We start from the raw sequence: 19,614 nt of genomic DNA on the forward strand, positions 1-19,614 counted from the left end.
CAACCAATCTACTCTCAAGTAAAAACCAAAACAATAAAAATAGTAAATTCTACACACACCAAAATAAGGCCAAAGATATACAATAACTGATAATACTTAATGAAATTCAAGTTTTAGGGCAATATTTTGTAACACACCCATCCAATCCCAGTGCATTTTCAGAAAAAAAAAAAAACCTGACTGAAAGATAAGTGCAAAGCCCAAACCCTTTAATAAATCATTACAAGTCTTGGACTAGACAAGTACAATGTAACATTCTCTGCTGTACAAAGCAAGACTACTTCAAATATTTTCAATAGAAAATCCTAATATTTAATAAGATTCTTACACAGGAAATGATTTTTATATCTCAAAACTAAAATGTATTCATTTGTTTTGTTGATTCAACATAACAGAAATATTCTTTTTTATAAAGAGCAGTAAACAATTCCAGAATGAAAATATCAGAAATATGTAATATGCTGTGAGAACAGAGGTACTTAATTTTTATCCAAATATTTTTAATATTGGTCTTTTAAGCATGGGCTAGACAAAATCTAGATTTTTTTAACTAGACATCAATAGTCTAAATTGTAACATTGATATTTGATTCTGTTGAGAAATTTTTTTTTCCTTCCAGAATGTTCTTCAAAATACAAAAATATTTCTTACTAGTTTTTCAAAAATATTTTTTAATAACCTAAAAAGCTGTGTTTGCATGCAACATCAAGACAAAAGAATTATACATTACTTTCGCTTTTTTTTTTTTTTTTTTTTTTACTCATTAGATAAACATTAAACTTTATTACAATAACCATAATACAAAGTAAAATATTTTTCCTAATATCTTACAACTTTTTCCCCAATGAATATTTTATAATCTAAGTGTCGGATTACTCATGAACATTTTTTATAGAGTAAGTTTCTTATGTACTTCATTCCTCTTATTAAAAACGAAATTATTGATCCAAGTGTAGATACTTGGAGAAAGAAAAAAAACTGACACTTGACCATTTTATATTTTAGTAAATACATGGTTTTCATTTTAATATTATTTATTCTGCTTACTTTATCTTCGGTTTCATTATCATAAAACGAGATCGTTTCATATCGATGAATTGCATATCTGAAAAAACGAGTTATGAAACACCTTTATATATTAAAAAAAAAAAAAAAAAGAGTCCTCTTGAGATATCTATATATATTTATTGCTACAAAATAAGATTGTCGATTGCTGAAATTCATATCTGAAGAAAAATCTTTCTCTGCAATAACTAAGCCTGTTCATTCCTTCAACTGGTTGACTGCGATAAATGTTTTTTTTTGTTTTTTTTTTTCAAATCCTTTAATTATGCGAAATTCAGAATAATTTAATTTACCAAATCATACAAATGTCCATTTTTATACTCGTAGCAGTAATTCCAGCAGGTGTATTAATGGCATGAATTGCAAAAATGAAATGCGTCCAATGCTTTTGCTGTAGTTTTATTTACAACCATTGTACAATAATTAGAAATCATTTGTGGTAAATATATACAGCATTAAAAAACTAATCCAATAAAAATTTAATTTGTTTAAATGCTTCAAACTTAAAAAAAAAAAAAAAAAAAAAAAAAAGAGCTCAACGAGTTTTTACATTCATCTATTAAATTTTCTGTCTACCCATAATTGTGATAATAGCATTACCTACAAATACATACTAAATTTATAATTTTGTATAAAATAATTCACTTAGCAAGAGTAACAGTGATTTATGAAAAGTTCATTTCTTTGGCAATTGCTCTGTTGAACTGTACAGAAGTATTGAGTGCAGTGGAAATGAAATGTGTGTAGACATGAGCAATTTACAATTATTTCTATTCCACTATGCATGAGGAAAAGAAAATTATCAAAAATATTTTTATGTTGAAACATTGAATCTGAAATATTCAGAACCAAATTGTAAGCCACCCATCACCAGCATACTAGATGAATGCTGGGATACCAATATTAGGAGTTAATATTCTATTTTTAAGATATAAATATTAAATTATAAGTTTAAAATTTAAAGCTTTTTTTATTCTATAGAGAAACTCATGCACACAGATCCAGAAATGGAGGCCTATTTGAATATATTTCCTGATTTTTATTCAAGTACAAGATTTATACCAACTGTTTTTTTTTTTGTATAAAATGCTTTAATGTAATTTAGCACATTTAATGTCAACACTCGGCCATTTTAAAAGTAATGATTCTTAAAAGCAAGTACATGAATTTCAAGGGTTTTTGTTTTGCCATAAGTAAAAAGCAAGAACTAATGCAATTTAATTATTAATATCAATTTAAAATGATTAATATATTGCCTTTTATGTAAAAAAGAAAAATTACAATGATAAGGCCAGAAACGTTGGAAAGCCATAATAAAACTAAAACGTTGGAAAGCCATAATAAAACTAAAACGTTGGAAAGCCATAATAAAACTAAAACGTTGGAAAGCCATAATAAAACTAAAACGTTGGAAAGCCATAATAAAACTAAAACGTTGGAAAGCCATAATAAAACTAAAACGTTGGAAAGCCATAATAAAACTAAAACGTTGGAAAGCCATAATAAAACTAAAACGTTGGAAAGCCATAATAAAACTAAAACGTTGGAAAGCCATAATAAAACTAAAACGTTGGAAAGCCATAATAAAACTAAAACGTTGGAAAGCCATAATAAAACTAAAACGTTGGAAAGCCATAATAAAACTAAAACGTTGGAAAGCCATAATAAAACTAAAACGTTGGAAAGCCATAATAAAACTAAAACGTTGGAAAGCCATAATAAAACTAAAACGTTGGAAAGCCATAATAAAGCTAAAACGTTGGAAAGCCATAATAAAACTAAAACGTTGGAAAGCCATAATAACACTAAAACGTTGGAAAGCCATAATAACACTAAAACGTTGGAAAGCTGTAATTCATCCAGAAATTACCAAATATAGAGAAAAAATCACCTGCCCTTGTGGAAAAGGAATAAAAATTTAAAAACATGAATCAACATAAGTACTTATACTATTTTGTAACTAAGTTTTAGTCTTAAATTATTAACTGTATAAATAATATTCTAATATATACAGTAGAACCCTAGGTAAGTTTTTTTTTTCAGGTTACGATGTGGAATACAATGTTTTTTTTTCCGCCCCTTGGTTACAGCATTTGCCCCGCTTTACGGTGTTATGTTATTTGATTATATACATATATTATATAGTGTACTGTATTTTTTTACCACTTATTTTAATATGTAAGTCAGAAAATTTTACTTCTATTTTCATTCTTATGAAATAGCACTCTTGCAACTATATACTTACAGAAAGCCAAGTAAATATCTTTAATCAAACATTGTAAGCAAGATACTTAGAAGTGTTTTTTTGTTTTGTTTTTTTTGAAGATCCATGGTAAATTAGAGTAAACAAAATTCTGAATTTAATAATATAAATTAAAATGAAATCAATGTATTAAAAATAAACATTGAAACGTTATAAGAATGAACATCCTCAAATCAACATACATTTCTACAATGATTTACCTATTTTCATGTAAGATAGCTATGCTAGATCTAGTTGCTATGCTAATTGAAGCAAGAGAAGAAAAACACAAACAAGTACTACACCAATAAATAAAGAACTAAAATATTTTTATAACAAACCTAGTAAAAAAAATAGCATGCAATAATTAAGGACTTTAAAAACATTTTTGGAGTTTTGTTATGCCTATTCTTCAACATCATGAGAAATGATATTTGATGTAGGTGTAATATTTGCAGTTTAAAAACAGAACTCTAGAGAGTTCTAAGCAACATAATTTCTGATACACTGTAATGATCCATATTATCAGCAGACAGGTGCTGTAATACAAGAATTGACAAATTAGATTTCGACATAGCTCACTTGCTGGATTCAAATGAGAACCCAGATAGCAGATAAATTGAAAATTTGAATTGAAACAACTAAAAAAAATTTTAATCCGATTTTTATCAGATTAAAGTGAATACAAGGTAGAATTCTATATAAAATTTATGGCGCTATATCAATCAATGAAATCAGAAAATCTTGTGCAAGATTTTCTCAAATATATAAGGAATATTAATACCACATATTTAGATTAGATTTCATTAGAATTGCTCACATGAATACATAAAAAATAGGCAATGATGTTGCTAAATGGCTTTCTGCATGTTAAAGATTCAATCCTTACTATAGATAACACTTTGACCATGTCATGGTTGACAGAATGGAACAAAAACATACCCCGATGGATTAAATAAAGTTAAATTCTAGATATGTTCGCAAATTCAAAGATGTAGTTAAAGCATTCTGGGGGGGGGGGGGGGGGAAGAAAAAAAATCTCCAAGAATTTTTGTCAGAAATATGAAACTAATATTCATTTTACTTGAAAATCTAAAGACCAACAAAGAGTAATTTGATTCAATTTGAATTACTCTGGTTTTCTAATCTTACAAATTAGAAAATTCAAATAACATTTTCAAAATTTTAAATGCAACTGTCAGAAGTCAATTTCAAGAATCCATAAAGAAATAACATACAAATTAAATGTGGAATTCATTCAAGAACAGTCCGAGTCATAAATTAGACATTTTTTGTTAATTAAATTGAAATATTTAAAAATAAGCCTCCAATTTTGGTCTTAGTGGTACATACAAGTTGAACTAAGAGTTGAAACAAAAGCAAAATTAATGTGTGAGAGGAGAGTTAATACAGAAAAAGAACCTTTCAGTATACACATACTCACACCTTTAAGCATATTTAAAAGTCAGGAAATTGAAGTCAATTGGTTAAGATGGGTCAAATAATGCAAATATATATGAAAGTGACCAAGTATGTTGGTTAAACAACTATTTTTTGGTGTAACAAGTACAAACTAAATCGTTCTAAACAGAACTTTTAGAAACATCCGACTTGATAGCATTGAAAACACTCAAGATTACAAATAAAAAGTTGAGTATTGATAAACACCGAGGTCCACCTCATTTGCTAGTTATCCAAATCAAACTAAGATTATACAGACTAGCCATTTGCAAATATCCAGTCATTGGGTTGAGTGATGTAAATGATTTCTGAAATTAAAACAATTTACAATCAAAGATTGATTTGGTTCCTTAGATTTTGTGAGCTTTTTTACGAAGTATATTAGACTATATAAGCAAAGTCTTGAGAGAATTAGAAAATTATAATTATTAAAAAGGGGGACCAATTTTCTACATTTGAACTCATAATCAGACATGGATCCCCCCCCCCCATTTAAAATGCAATACCAATTTGCAATTGTTAAATATATCAAACTTTAATATTTGTTTATTAGAATTCAAAAATAGCAAACCGAGAAATTGTCAAAAGCCAAAAAGGTCTCACTGATATATAGTGGAAATCAGGCAAATGGTATTACTGTAGAAATATTAGACACTAAGTTTGACATTAGACAATTGTATTCAGAAAATACTGCTATAAATTTTGATTCATAAAAAGTTATTTTGTACAAAACTTTACATGCTTCTTAATCACCAAAATAAATAGAGCATGGTAGTTTCATAGAGATGCAAGTGGTCATCCTCCTTATTTTTTACCTATGAGTGGAAAATCGAATGAAGCTAAATGACAAAATAAGACCTCTTGCAACTCTGGCACAAAAAAAGTAAACTCCACACATTCTTGTGTATAAGAGGCATGGAGATAAGAACAATGCATTGACAGTGGCTATTTGAAAACAATTGCCATTTAAAAGTTGAATGTCTAAGACATTTGATGTCAGTATCTTAAGACTGTTCAAGCATCTAAAGCAAATTGATAAGGTGAAGAAAATGAACCCATTGGTTGTTTTTGAATAGTCACGAGGCCTAATATTTACCATCTTGTAAATTGTGAAAGAATTGACAAGAGGATTTAATAAACTCACTTAAAAAGGACCTAAGTAAATGCAATCATGCATAGAAAATACTTTATCCTTTAAATAACTGGCATATTTTCATTTTCAGCAATATCTAAAACAGTAAAAAGACTCCAGCAAATCTAGTGAATAGTAAACTGCTTATATAAATGGGAGGGGGTAAATTTTGGATTACATTTGGCAGCAGAAAAGAGGTTTGCAAAATGTCTCCATGTATCAACCATATATTAAGACTAAATCTAGAAAGACGAGGCTTGGAGCTTGTGTTTTTAATGTGTAGTTTAACACATCTCAATACATAAAATGTTATTCATATTAACACAAGGAAAAGGCTGTATTCCAAATGTTGAGTGCATTGGGCATTTTATTTGACCAAATTGCACATCATTTGTCCTGCATATGAACCTTTTGTCAGTGATGAAATAAGCAATTGCTGTAACCATAACATTTGTAGGGTCACTTTCAAATTAAGTGAGGTTTCAGAGCAAAAAGTCCCTTTTGTATTTCTAGCAAATTCACTAAATTAGGAAAAAGTTTAAAGATCTTTTATCAGTTGCTTAATAACATATTGTGGAAAAAAAAACATTTTAAAATGTTAGAAGTGTTTTCACACTAGACAGCATTTGATAAATGTTACTCCGCTCACTATGTTTATAAATAAAATATAAACAAAGACCTTAGAAACTAATGAAATTGCTGCTAGAAAGTGATGGTTTGTCTGAAATAGAAATCATACAGTAAAATATGCAAAAGTTTCAAAAATGGATACCCAGTGTAGAATAAAGAGTTTATTTGAATGAGTTTGGAGACAAGATCAACCATCTATGAGTTATTTAAATGCCAAATAAAGTTATCAAACGCCATTATATTAGATAGGATACTCGTGTTATATTTTCAGAATACATTATTTACAGAAAGCAGTAATTTTAGTTCAAAACTATTGACCTTGACCCACTAGCTTCTAATATGGGGAGGGGTTAATTTTCGAAAGGATTAGATTAATACCAAATATTTTTTCAAACATAATATTCAAAGAACGGTTTAAAAAATATTAAATTTAAAACTTATAAAACTGAATAGAAGTTTCGACAAGATCCAAACAGACTCAAATTCAGTAAAATTTAGAATCCCTGTCTTATTTCTATCCTCAAAGGATTTACTTTAGTGCTTGCGCATTATAATTGCATATAAAAAAATGCATTTGAAGTAAAACATTACTTATGTGTCATGCCGAAATTAAAAATTCCAAAAATTATGAAAAGTGATTAGAGTAAAAATTACAAGAAAAGAAAAAATTATCAAATAATGCAGTTTTATCAGTTTATTCTATTGTGTATTGTATGACAGGCTGACCTATCGTCTTCATTAACTTTTGCAGTTTTAAATTAGAAAATGTCAGATTGAGAATACAGAATAGCCAGGTAAAAAAAAAAAAAAGTTGCTAGCAAACCTATTTAATCATATTTTGCAATTTATATGTTAGTAAAAGTGTTTTGCTTTCAAGATGCATTTCTTTTTATATCCAATTATATAATGCACCAGCACCCTTATTTTAAATAGAATTCATATAATTTCTATAAAAAAAAAAAAATAAATAAATAAATAAATAAAAATAAAATAAATTTTGATGGCACAGATTTCTGAATGCTTCAGTTTTAACATTAAATAAAATATTGAACTTTAACAAAATGCTTAGGAAAAAAAAAAGCTCTACCATCATTTGAATAAATAAAATCTAAAACAAAGCATAAGATCAAATTTAGTCCATTAATACTGTGTCTAGAAAAAAAAAAGGGGGGGGGGTCTTTGCCCACCTATAAATTACTTTATTTAGCCCCCAAAACTATTTAACAAACTAAATTTTCCAGAGATCTACGCAGAGTGGGATAGTAATTTTTTTTCTCAATCTTCTGAACAGGCACCATGGTTCAATCAGTAGAATCTCCACTATAAAAAATAGTTCAAATTTACAACCCTAACATTTGCTCTAGCAGCACGAAAGAATTGAGTTTTGTTTAAAGTCAAATACTTTTAGATGTCTTGTTCAGAGCTGATATTTCTATTTTATATGTAATAAAATAAAATTTTGCTGAAAGATTAAATACTATCAAAATAAAATTTACTGACTGAAAATTTAAGGAAAAATTAAAAACAGAAAATTGATCCCCCTAACAAAAAAAATCTATTCAATGTTCATGGATTTAAAAAATACATTACATCAAATAATGTACCAAAAGAATTACTATTTTCTTAAAATAAGTCTTAATATGCAAATATTCTTATTGATTCTAAAATTTAAAAAGTAAATTTCAGACAAGTTAGAATTTGTATACAAATTTTGTAAATTAGGTATCCCAAGAAAGAATATTTTCATTATATCTAAAAACCACTTGATGTGAGCACAGAACTTTGCAAAATAATTATATCAAATTGGGCCAAGATCAGTATAGTATATGTTCTGTGCCACACTTAACTTTGTCCTCGGTCAGTAGATGAGAAATTCTTCATAACCAAGACAATTTTTATTTTTGTTCCTATCCAGAGTGCTCCTTTTTGAGGAACTGAATTTTCCCCATATTAAAAACCAAATAGGAACAATTATATCAAATTAACTTTGGTAACTCCAAATTATGACCATGCAAAGTTTGAGAAAATTACATTGTACACAAGGTAATTTTGCAGAATTCAAACAAGTGAAAACTGTTACAAACATAATATCTTGTAAATGAAATCTACCATAACGAAAACAATACAGAAGCAATTAGATTAAACCACCCTGAAGATTAGGTAAATCTCCCTTGAAAATATGTGCAAACATGACAGTAAAAAACTGACTGTTCATAATATTTTAACAGCTAACATTGTAAATAAAAACAAAAACACCCTCATATTCGGCCCATGTAAACATCCGAAGGGCCAAATTTAATTTATCTACAATTTTGATTTGGTAATTGGGGGGAGGGGGGGACCATAAAACCCTTTATTATGCCCATGACATTTGGTCCCTTTTCTTTAAATGGAACTATATATGGATAATCAAATATGCCAAATTTAAAAAGCACCAATATTTGTTGGTTAAAAGAATTATACATTTAAAAAGAGAAAAAAGACTAAACTGTCAATTTTATCAAAATAAGCAAAAATAAAGATATCACAAGTAGAAATAAAATGAAATTTCATTATATTTACTAATTTTTGCACTCAAAACCAGGCTGCTTTGGGTTACCTATTTCACAGTATTTCTGGTAAATTTGATAACCTCATCAACGGTGATATTAAAGAACAAAAAGCAGTTGAAAGTCATTGGAAATATGAGCTATTTAAAAGTTTGTCTTGCTACAAATTAAGGAGGAAACTAATGCACCAAGAAATATATTACATAACGCTTCAGAAATGTTTAAATGGTCAAATAACAGGAGAAATATACTTGACATGTTGGTGAATAGATTAACCATGACAGTTGTAACGAACAAGTTCTATTAACGAAGACGAGTCAGTTTCAAATTTTACCAACAAGCAAAACATTTTGTGGTCAAATAAATGCAAACTCCCTTCATCTAAGCATATTTTTTACATTTTGATAGCAATCAGTTGAAGTTTCCTAATGAGTTTGTTTCAATTGAGAGCTGGCAGATGATTTTATAATGTCTATGATTCCAAGAACTTACAGTCTTTGGACAGTTATGCATATTGTGAAGATAAATAAAAACAATGTACATATTTAATATACCAACATCTTTATCTGCTATATTAATACTTATAACCTTCAAATTTTCCGTACCAAATTCACTTAAATATTTAAATTATTGATTGATCTTCACAATAAAAAAACTTACCAGAAGAGTTTGATATCAGACCTAAAATATTTGAAATTTAAGCTATGAATTTATTAGTCACTTCCCTCTGGAGCAGGTTCATCAGTAAATTAGAACGGCAAAGTATTGAAAAATTGTCCATATTTACGTAGTTATACAATAGTTAAATTTTATTTTAAAAAATCGCCAATAAGAATACATATTAGTAAAGATACTGACAGTAAAACTAACAAGATATTGAATTTAAACTTTCAATAAAAAGTACAAGCTAGTTGGGATAATTTCCGGATGATTATAAAATGAATCCTAACCAGTTCTGCTCAAACTTTTCATATTGTGTAGAAATAAACTTCTTGCACCATTACTGATACTTGAGCACATTTCACTTAAATTACTAGATTTGTCAGTGATTGTTTCTGGTTTCTTGCTTTAAACCGAAAAGTCTTTATCTTTATTAACAGCTTATTTTTTATTTTACTGTCAGTATCTTTAAATGTATTATTTTTCTGCCAATCTAGTCATGATTCAAGGCTATATACATTTTTAAATAGTCTATGTACATGTGTTGAGAACTAAATTTGTTTTTAATTTGGGACTTTTTACAATCTTATTTTTGTATCATTGTGTCATCCTTTTGATGGCGTTTATTTTCAGATTTAAAATAAAGTGTTAAACATTTGATTTTACCAACAAGATATTGAAACTTGTTTGAAAATTGGGAAGTAATAAATGGAGGACATAAATTGGTTAGTTATTTTTCTATTATAAATAAACTTTATATATAAAGCTCATGGTCCAATTTGACCCAATCAATAAAAATGGCAATATCATTAGTAGATTCTTTTTAGCAACAGGAACTTTTGAAATGGTTGAAATAACTAATATTTCAAATAGCTATCAATATTTTGGATGACATTTCGAAAACTAAATATGTTAGCAGATTGCAAGATTAAATGGTTAGAAAAATGTAGAAACACTAACCATTAATCCAATAAAAGAGTTAAATTAAAAAATATCACCAAAAGCACAAGAAAAGGAGAATGCTAACATTGCAAGAACCATTTATTCCAGAATTTTTAATGTACATCTTTTTTTTTCACCCCACACCCTCATGGGAAATATACTATAAGGACTTTTTGGTATTTGAGATTTGGATTAATTTCAAAAAGGTGAAATTTGAATGATATTTTTAATATATAACTAAGGAATGTAGTTTTTGTTTTAAATCTTTTAATCAATTTGACACTTCCGGTTTTTTTTGGGGTTTTTTTAATTTATATTTCCAAAAATATCTCAAACATACTATTTTTTAACACAAGATCATTTTTCTCTAATGAGAGAATATTTTCTAAAAATCCGGATTTATGCGCTTACCGACTTATTCAGTCAAACATTCAGGAACAAATTAGTATGTTTTTATTATTATAACTTTAAAAATGCTCAATTTACAATAAATATTAAACATTCATTATTGTATTAGAACTTTATCCTTAGATGCTATTTGGTACTGCATAGGCATTTTTTTGACCGATTGTATACAGTGGATTCTCTTTGGAGTCATACCTATATGTAATCTATCAATTTAACATTGAAATTAAAATGAGATTTGCCATGACAAATTACCTGCATCATAAAAATTAAAGCACTATGACATTTTAATGAAAAACTACTGAAAAAATAACATCAAAAATGTGGGAATAATATTGTATATTACAGCCAAATTCTCAGACAGCTCATGGAAAGGTGGAAAAAAACTGATCAAAAGTAATGATTCAAAAGAGTAGTCTATATAAAATATTTTTACCATTGTTATCACTTTATAATTAAACATATGGTAATAGCCTTTAAATTTCTTTATCAAGTCTGAATGCAAATACAGCTCCCTGCATTAATAAATCAGACTTATTAGAATAAGTTAAATGCTGCAGAAATATCAAAACTAAATAAAAAAATAGTTTTAAGTGTATGTTAAGTATTAGGTTACATATTATATAAAAATATCAACCCAAGTTTTAGTTCTAAAAAAAAAAAAAAAAAGTAAAATAAAAAAAAATAAAAATGGTAATATTAAGAGATCTGATACATGTTTAGTTAAATTGCCTACTATTAAATATTTGGCATAAAGATAGAAAAACTGCCATCTGCATATAAATATTTTGAGGTTAGATACCGACAAATCATTTGTAAATTATAAAATAAAAGTATTAATTCTATGTAGTTTAAAACTTTTTCTAGTCGTATGTAGGAAAGATGATACAATGATATCTACCTTTAAGTTGACTTTGAAACTTTAACAGTGAAATCTGAAATACTTATAATCTAAATGGGTACGTCTGCATTTATTAACCCGCAATTTTCACAAAGTCACCCGGGTGTGCCCGACCGTTAATGGAAAGAACCGAAAACGGTCGACAAGTAATTTCAATGGTTGTCACCATTTTTAACATGGGGAGGTAAGGGGGTGGAGGCAATTTGTGTTCTGGTTATAAGGCTCACTTAGCTGCTGTTTTTGGTTATTCCCGTCATTCACCTGTCGGGCACGCCAAGTAGCTTCATGGAAATCACAGGTTCATAAATGCAAAAGTATCTGTTAATGTATATATTAAAGTTTTGACGAGAACAATAATTCTATAGAAAAGGATTAAAGATAAAAACCTAAAGACAAGTTTTACCGAATTTGTTGTTACATTAACTATAAATTCTTTCATTTACCTACTTTCCTAAAATTGTACAAATTAGATTTTCTATATTTTAAATGCTACAAGTTCTGTATTGTGGAGTCCAAGTTACAGTGCTTTGTAGAGTAATGACAAAACTGCAATAGTCAGCTGAAGTCATTGCTAGCACAAATATTTTTTAGTTAAACCCAGAATAGTCAATTGCAGTCACTAATATTAACTAGTGACAGCTGATTGACATTTTTGTTTAGACAAAAAATAAAAATAAAAAAAAAATAGTTAAAAATCAGGCACAAGTTTTATAAGGTCACAATGTTTATTAGACAGTAAGTCAAAATGTAGATGACAAATCAGAGCCATAATGATGAAATCCTTATTTGGACTATGAAGGGTAAAAAAAATTTTTTTTTAAAATAATGTAATCAGCAAATCAGACACTGATATTTGAAAAGCACAAAGATGATGACAACCAACAGGAAATGTTTTTTGTTTTGTTTTTTTTATATAGACTATTATTGTCCACTACATGATATAAGTCCTTGAAGAATAATAGTTGATACATTTACAGTAAAGTTAGATAAATGGATCACTGTCAAAATATACTTGGTGTAGATCACAAATCTTAATATCGTCGCATTCTTTTCATCTCTGCATAGTCTTCTCTGCTAGGGTTTTCTCTGCGCCTGTCCATCATATTAGCTCTGTCTGCGTTGCTTCCGGCTCCACTGCCGCCGCCACCTCCTCCTCCACCACCTCCGCGCATTCCACTGTTGCCAGCACCAGGCATGTTCCCTCCCATATTGGAATTGAACAAGCTGGGGGGACCATTGGGTCCACCACTCATTTGACCACTACTGACAGGTGGGCCACCACCACTACCGCCACCCATGGCACTAGCGGGATTGCTGCCCATTCCTGCGGACCCGTAATTTTCAGAACCTCCAAAGTTGTTATCCCCAGGTTGATCGTATCGAGACTGACGCTGTTCAAGTTAAAAGGGCATAGCATTATAAGAATGAGTGAGAGCAAGGGAGAGAAAAGATTGCATTATAGGATAACGCATATAAATATAACAGGTAACTGGAAATCATAAGCCAGTCATTAAGCTCTATAAAACAATATCCTGAAATAAAAAGGTTTTATTAGTACAAAAGTTTTCAGATATTAATGCCCAGTTGGCCTCAACAGCATGTTAGACTGGTCAATATGATTAATTTAATGCTTAAGAGCAATGGTTTCTAGATAATGACCAATCACTTATAACAGAAAACTCAACACACCCACTTCACTTCAAGATATAACATTTCCATTCACAAATAGCATGATTTATCTGCCGCGCAAAGATGTGTCAGATTACCAGTAGAGAAATATAGAACGAATATCTCATTTCTAATGAGACGGATTTACTATGACAAAATTCACATCAGAAGACAATTGAAAAGCAGTTATTTGCTTTTAAAAAATAGTCATTTGGGATGGAGAATCAGCAAACAAGTTCATTACTAATCTCACAGATCAATGATACATTTTTCCCAACTACAGTAGTATTGATAAATTTTAACTTTATAAAAATATAACTTAAAGCTTGTGTTACAGAATGACAAAATATTTAAGTTATTTTCAGTTTTATAAAAAAAAATCTCTCTCCCCAGCCTGCCCATCACAAAACAGTATTTGTACTATTAGATCAGAGTAAGGAGTATTATCAGTATATTTGGCCAGTCCCAAAAATAAGACAAAAATAAAAGGCACTAATATCTAAAGCAGACTTGCTAGGTCATACAAAGATCTTTCACAGACAAATGGCTAGGAATGGATTAAGTATTTTCATTAGAAATTTAAGATTTTATAATATATATTATAAGTGGTAGCCATGTAATAGGATGTGAGAATTGCCCTAAATAATAACCACTTCATAGTAACAAATCAAAAAGCAGTCAAATGATGATGCAGCCAGTGTACGAAAAATTGTATGCAAGTATAACTACTCTTCAACGAAAAATAAATGATAAAGAAAACTTAAAATCTAGAAAAAAAGAATACATTCTTACACTGCATTTAATTTTGGATGGGCAGTCAGTTTAATTTGAAAATATTTATACAATGTCAGTTTCCTGAATTAAAAGTACTATACAAAACCAGGCAAAAACATTTAAGTCACTTACTTTCCCAATTTTAAAACTGATAGAATATATTTTATGCCTTTTTTGTGGGGGGGGAATTTGAGATGACTGAAAATTTGCATTATTCACACTAATTTTCTCATCTTCAATGTTTCAGGCTGACAACTTTAGACCAACAAGTGCATTTTCCAAACTTCAAATCTGAACTCTGAAACCTATGAGGAACTTTGAAAGGGGGATCCATTCCATGTTTCATGATGAATTAGGAATATATTATTAATTATTGTCTTCAACCTTCTGAAGGCGATCACGAGAATTTTTAATAAATGCCTTAATTGTTGCACCATGGCAACATATAGACAATTCCATGAATTTGGGGAGCTTTAAATCTAATTTATTTTAGATATGTAGCAGCACAGTTATTTGTTATACATATAATCCATGATATCAGGACAGTATTCGAAGACAAATCTGAAAACATCAAGGCACCAAGAGAAAATGTGACAGGTGAACATATCGGAAAGTCGTAATACGTGAACATATCGGAAAGTCGTAATACGTGAACATATCGGAAAGTCGTAATACGTGAACATATCGGAAAGTCGTAATACGTGAACATATCGGAAAGTCGTAATACGTGAACATATCGGAAAGTCGTAATACGTGAACATATCGGAAAGTCGTAATACGTGAACATATCGGAAAGTCGTAATACGTGAACATATCGGAAAGTCGTAATACGTGAACATATCGGAAAGTCGTAATACGTGAACATATCGGAAAGTCGTAATACGTGAACATATCGGAAAGTCGTAATACGTGAACATATCGGAAAGTCGTAATACGTGAACATATCGGAAAGTCGTAATACGTGAACATATCGGAAAGTCGTAATACGTGAACATATCGGAAAGTCGTAATACGTGAACATATCGGAAAGTCGTAATACGTGAACATATCGGAAAGTCGTAATACGTGAACATATCGGAAAGTCGTAATACGTGAACATATCGGAAAGTCGTAATACGTGAACATATCGGAAAGTCGTAATGGTTAACTACATAGGAATGGAAAAAGGAAAATATATCTTGTGAAATTAAGTAAAAATTATAAACAGAAAAACAGTGGAGAGTAGCACATCTTATAGTGCATATGTTGGACAACATTAGCTTCCTAAGTTGAAAATAAATACAAGCTAAACAATTATAGATAAAAGTATCACTTGAAAAAATGAAATGTACACATCCAAGTAGCAACACTACATCTAAAGCCCACAAAATTCATACTAGAATTGGCCAGATGCACATGTGGTGCAGTGGTTAATCCGTTCTAAGTGACAGCTTTTGGGGAAGAGCAGGAATGGTTCAATCCTTATATAGAGTAAGGAACACTTCTATCCAGTCACTACCAAAAAAAGAATGAGAATAAGCTTCCTCCAGTGGATTAAATAATGGTTCAATTTGACATTCTGTATAGGTTCCAGAGTTCAAAGATTCCCAAGTTTGAAAACCTGCACCTGAAGAAAGTCGAGGTAACAGATCAAAATGTTAAAATATCCAAGATGAGAATCGTAGTCTGGATAATCTAAATTTTTATATTCACTTATTTCCAAAATTGCGCATTTTCAAATACCTGAAAAGTAGCTTTAAAAATTAGCCAAACGTCTAAATGATTTAGTCACAAAACCAGTCACACATGGCAATTACTCTTAACATTATGTAGTAAGAGATAAAATTTGCTTCCAAAATGTACATTGAAATAGTCATGACAATATTGTAAAGTACAAAAATCTTTATAAGAAATTCCGTATTTAAAAAAGGTGTGAAAAATTTAATCTAGTTTTTAAGTGAACTTGCTAGTCAGCAAAACAAGAATCCTGCTCGGAGTAAACATGTCAACAAAGATAAAGTTTAATGAAAAAGATAACACGAGAACACTTTGTCCAAAGTTATTTTTCTCCTTAAAAGAAGGAGTAACCTTATATTACAAATATAGCGAAGTGAAGGTTTCACATTGGTTTTCATGTTGGCTAAAAACATTTTTTCATTTAGAAGAATTTCCTTGATAGCTTTAATTTGAATCCAGAGTTTTGATGGGGACTGACATAAAATAGTTGTGCAAAAGGCTGGAGAAGTACCTTTTATAGCCAAAAGGGCTATAAAAACTACAATAGTGCGGCGGCTTCTACATTAAACTACTCCAATGTCTCTTGGTATGATTATGTTCCTTGAAATTAAAGTTTCAGTAACTTCCTCCATTATAGACAAGCATCAGAATTTTATCCAAACATGGCCATGTAACAATAGTTTCCTTTTTCATTAGAATTTAAATGCATTTGGAATTATTAGAAGCCTCACTCGTATTCATTTCAATTAGAAAACATCTTCTGTCAAATCATTGACACACTTGATCTTGCCTTCAAACGTTTAGGTTCAATGCAACTTTCTATTGTTAATTTTCTCAAAGAATATACTATGTAGTAAGATTGGATTATTCACTCATTATTCAACTTTTGTAGAAAAACTTTGTCCAGGTTAGTTTATGTAGCATCTGATCAGAAATAAATAAAATGCATATGGTTCTTCATGAACACTTCCACTTTGAGAATTTCTGATTCATCATTTCCAGAAAGAGTTCCTAAGCTATTATGGGCACATTTCTGATGTTGAGCAACAGCAATGAAGTCAAGATTTTCAAGAAATCTTCATATTAAAAAAAAAAAATAAATAAAAATTTACAATAATTCAAGTTATGAGTACATTAAGTGAAAAACATGTAATCAAATACTTTCAAATTCATAATCTATTGATTTATACTTGACAATATATGTAAAAAAAATAAAAATAAATAAAAATATTTTTTTTTTTAAAACTTAAATTAATATTGTCAATCCTCCACTTCATGTCTAGTAAATTGCAAGTGTTCAGGAAAGCAGTTTAGCATTTTCAGAAAATAACTTCATTATAATATCCATGAAAAATAAATGAATTAAGAGATTTAAAGTATTTGAAAAATGAAAACAGAAATTAAAACCTTCAAAATAATTTGCTAAGTTCTATATATTTCAAGCAAAGAAAACTTTAATCTAATTCGAGATTATCATGGTTCAAAATCCCAATTTATCCCAGCAAAATGGTTTCAAATGTTACATCAGCAGTAATTTTATTAAACTCTGTAAAAATGTACTGAAACTGTCAGCTAATCCATATGTAAATCCGACATGCAAATATTTTACGAAAAAAAATTTATAAGTCGTGTTAAAGTAAATTCTTCAACAGAACACTATTCAAATTATACTTTCAAATGCATAATTACAATTTTTAAAGTTAAATCTGATTCAGTAAAGTGAACAAGTTTTCCCATTAATAACAAGTGTAAAACTTTTTATTTAAATCCCATCAAAATTTTAAAGGCTCTATGTATAAAATGAATTTCACCAATAGCAAATATGAAGGAGGAAACTATAGGTAAATATTAAGTGTAAAAAGAAAAACATTTTAGGCTAATATTTCAAGTAAAAGTTTGAATATCTAATTTTTACTTTAATATTTATCAAATTAAAATAAAAAATGCAATACTATAAAAACATTTAAAAAAACATCATTCATTAGAAAACTAAATCTACCAGAATGCATTTTCGATTTTAATTAGCTTAACAATTTGGGTCTTCAAAAATCCAATTAAACAAATACACACATGCTTGGTCGTAAAATACGACTAAACATTTGAATACGCACAGATTTCTAATTACCACAGAACCATTTCCCTAATATATGGTAATGATTTCAAAAGTTAGGAAAAATATGACTTTGGTATATGAAGGAGGTTGGAACTCTAAAAATCCTGGTTTCTATTCACTGGAATAGAAACCAGGATTTTTAGAGTTCCAACCTTAGTCATTTATCTCCAATATCTGAGCTACAGACAGATGGATATAAAAGATTAAAAATTAAGTGACCGAGCCATGAATGTTTAATTCTGCGCATGTTCAAAAGTAACAGCAAGAATTTTATTCAACTTACCCTGCCAAGATCAACTGTTTCTTTTTTAATTTTGACTCCTTGGCAGTAATTTTCGCCGGCTAAAAACCAAATCGAAAGTGTGCTACAGGTTTAAATACCCTGTATATCATTTCAACCTTTTACACGAAATACTCAGGAGTTTGGTAGAGACTTTTCACACAGTGAAAATGTCTAATTATATAATTGTTTTATACCTACAGACACTAGTTTCATGCTTATGCAATCATCAGTGTAGAATGATAATTCCTGCAGTCAGAAAATTCGAACCCTGCCACAAAGCTAACCGACTACATTTGCTAAGCCTCTACCTCTGCCACAAGAATGAAGGGAATTAATAACATTCAATTTGGACGCAGACATTAGACAATCCAGAGTGTTTGAAGGATGGAAGTCGTGAACATCGCATAAATGCTAGTTGACTGCCTCTTAATTTATACTTTCTAGACAATGACATCCTTAAGTGTTCTTAAAAAGGGTTGATAATTATATATTTTTTTATGTACTAGAAAATTTTCACTTCTAATCAATTATGTATGAATAGAATTCAGCGTAATAGTGAAATAAAACAATCTAATAAGAAACTATAAAATGAATAATTAACACTCGTTCTTCAAAGGAGTATGCAAACCTTTAGTTTGCATGAGTATATTAAAAAGTTTGTTTCAATTTTTAAATAGAAACTAGGCTTTTAATATCATACTAGCAGGTCACCTGGCTGTGGCCAAACGTAAAACATGCTTATATAAATTATGCAGATGCATACTATAATAGAGCCAATTCTCCATTGATTATTATACTGCACCCAATATATAGAAGTGATTTCAAATATATAAGTAAGAAAAAATTGACTGCCATCAGCTAGAATTGAACCCAAAACATTTAGCACTAACCTTAGTTACTATTTGAACTATCGTCAGAGGAAAATGTTAAAATTTAACTTTAAATGGATAAATGTTTTTTTTTCTACATGTGTAAAAGAGCATTAAGTCAACTTATGCCTGCCAAGTTCTAATTTTGACCCAAATTATCGATATATCAAGTTTCAAGTCTGTAGATCAAAAACTGGTAGAAGT

The 19,614-nt window shown here is 29.3% G+C and overlaps 1 protein-coding gene across 4 annotated transcripts in view; it reads right to left on the reverse strand.

The window, feature by feature from the left end:
- LOC145291280 (splicing factor, proline- and glutamine-rich-like) overlaps window positions 1–19,614 on the reverse strand; it is a 137,618-nt gene that overhangs the window by 72,538 nt on the left and 45,466 nt on the right. The window contains exon 10 of one of the 4 annotated variants that reach the window (XM_080136922.1): window positions 12,694–13,378. The exons of the other annotated variants lie outside the window; for them this stretch is intronic. Within the exon in view, the coding sequence (XP_079993048.1) occupies window positions 13,019–13,378 (360 nt within the window). The 3' untranslated portion in view covers window positions 12,694–13,018. Of the gene's footprint in view, window positions 1–12,693; window positions 13,379–19,614 lie in introns of those variants that run through there. 4 annotated transcript variants of the gene reach the window in all.

Source organism: Euprymna scolopes, chromosome 12, assembly GCF_053919585.1.
Source record: "Euprymna scolopes isolate OS-2025 chromosome 12, ASM5391958v1, whole genome shotgun sequence".
Taxonomy (NCBI): Eukaryota; Metazoa; Mollusca; class Cephalopoda; order Sepiida; family Sepiolidae; genus Euprymna; species Euprymna scolopes.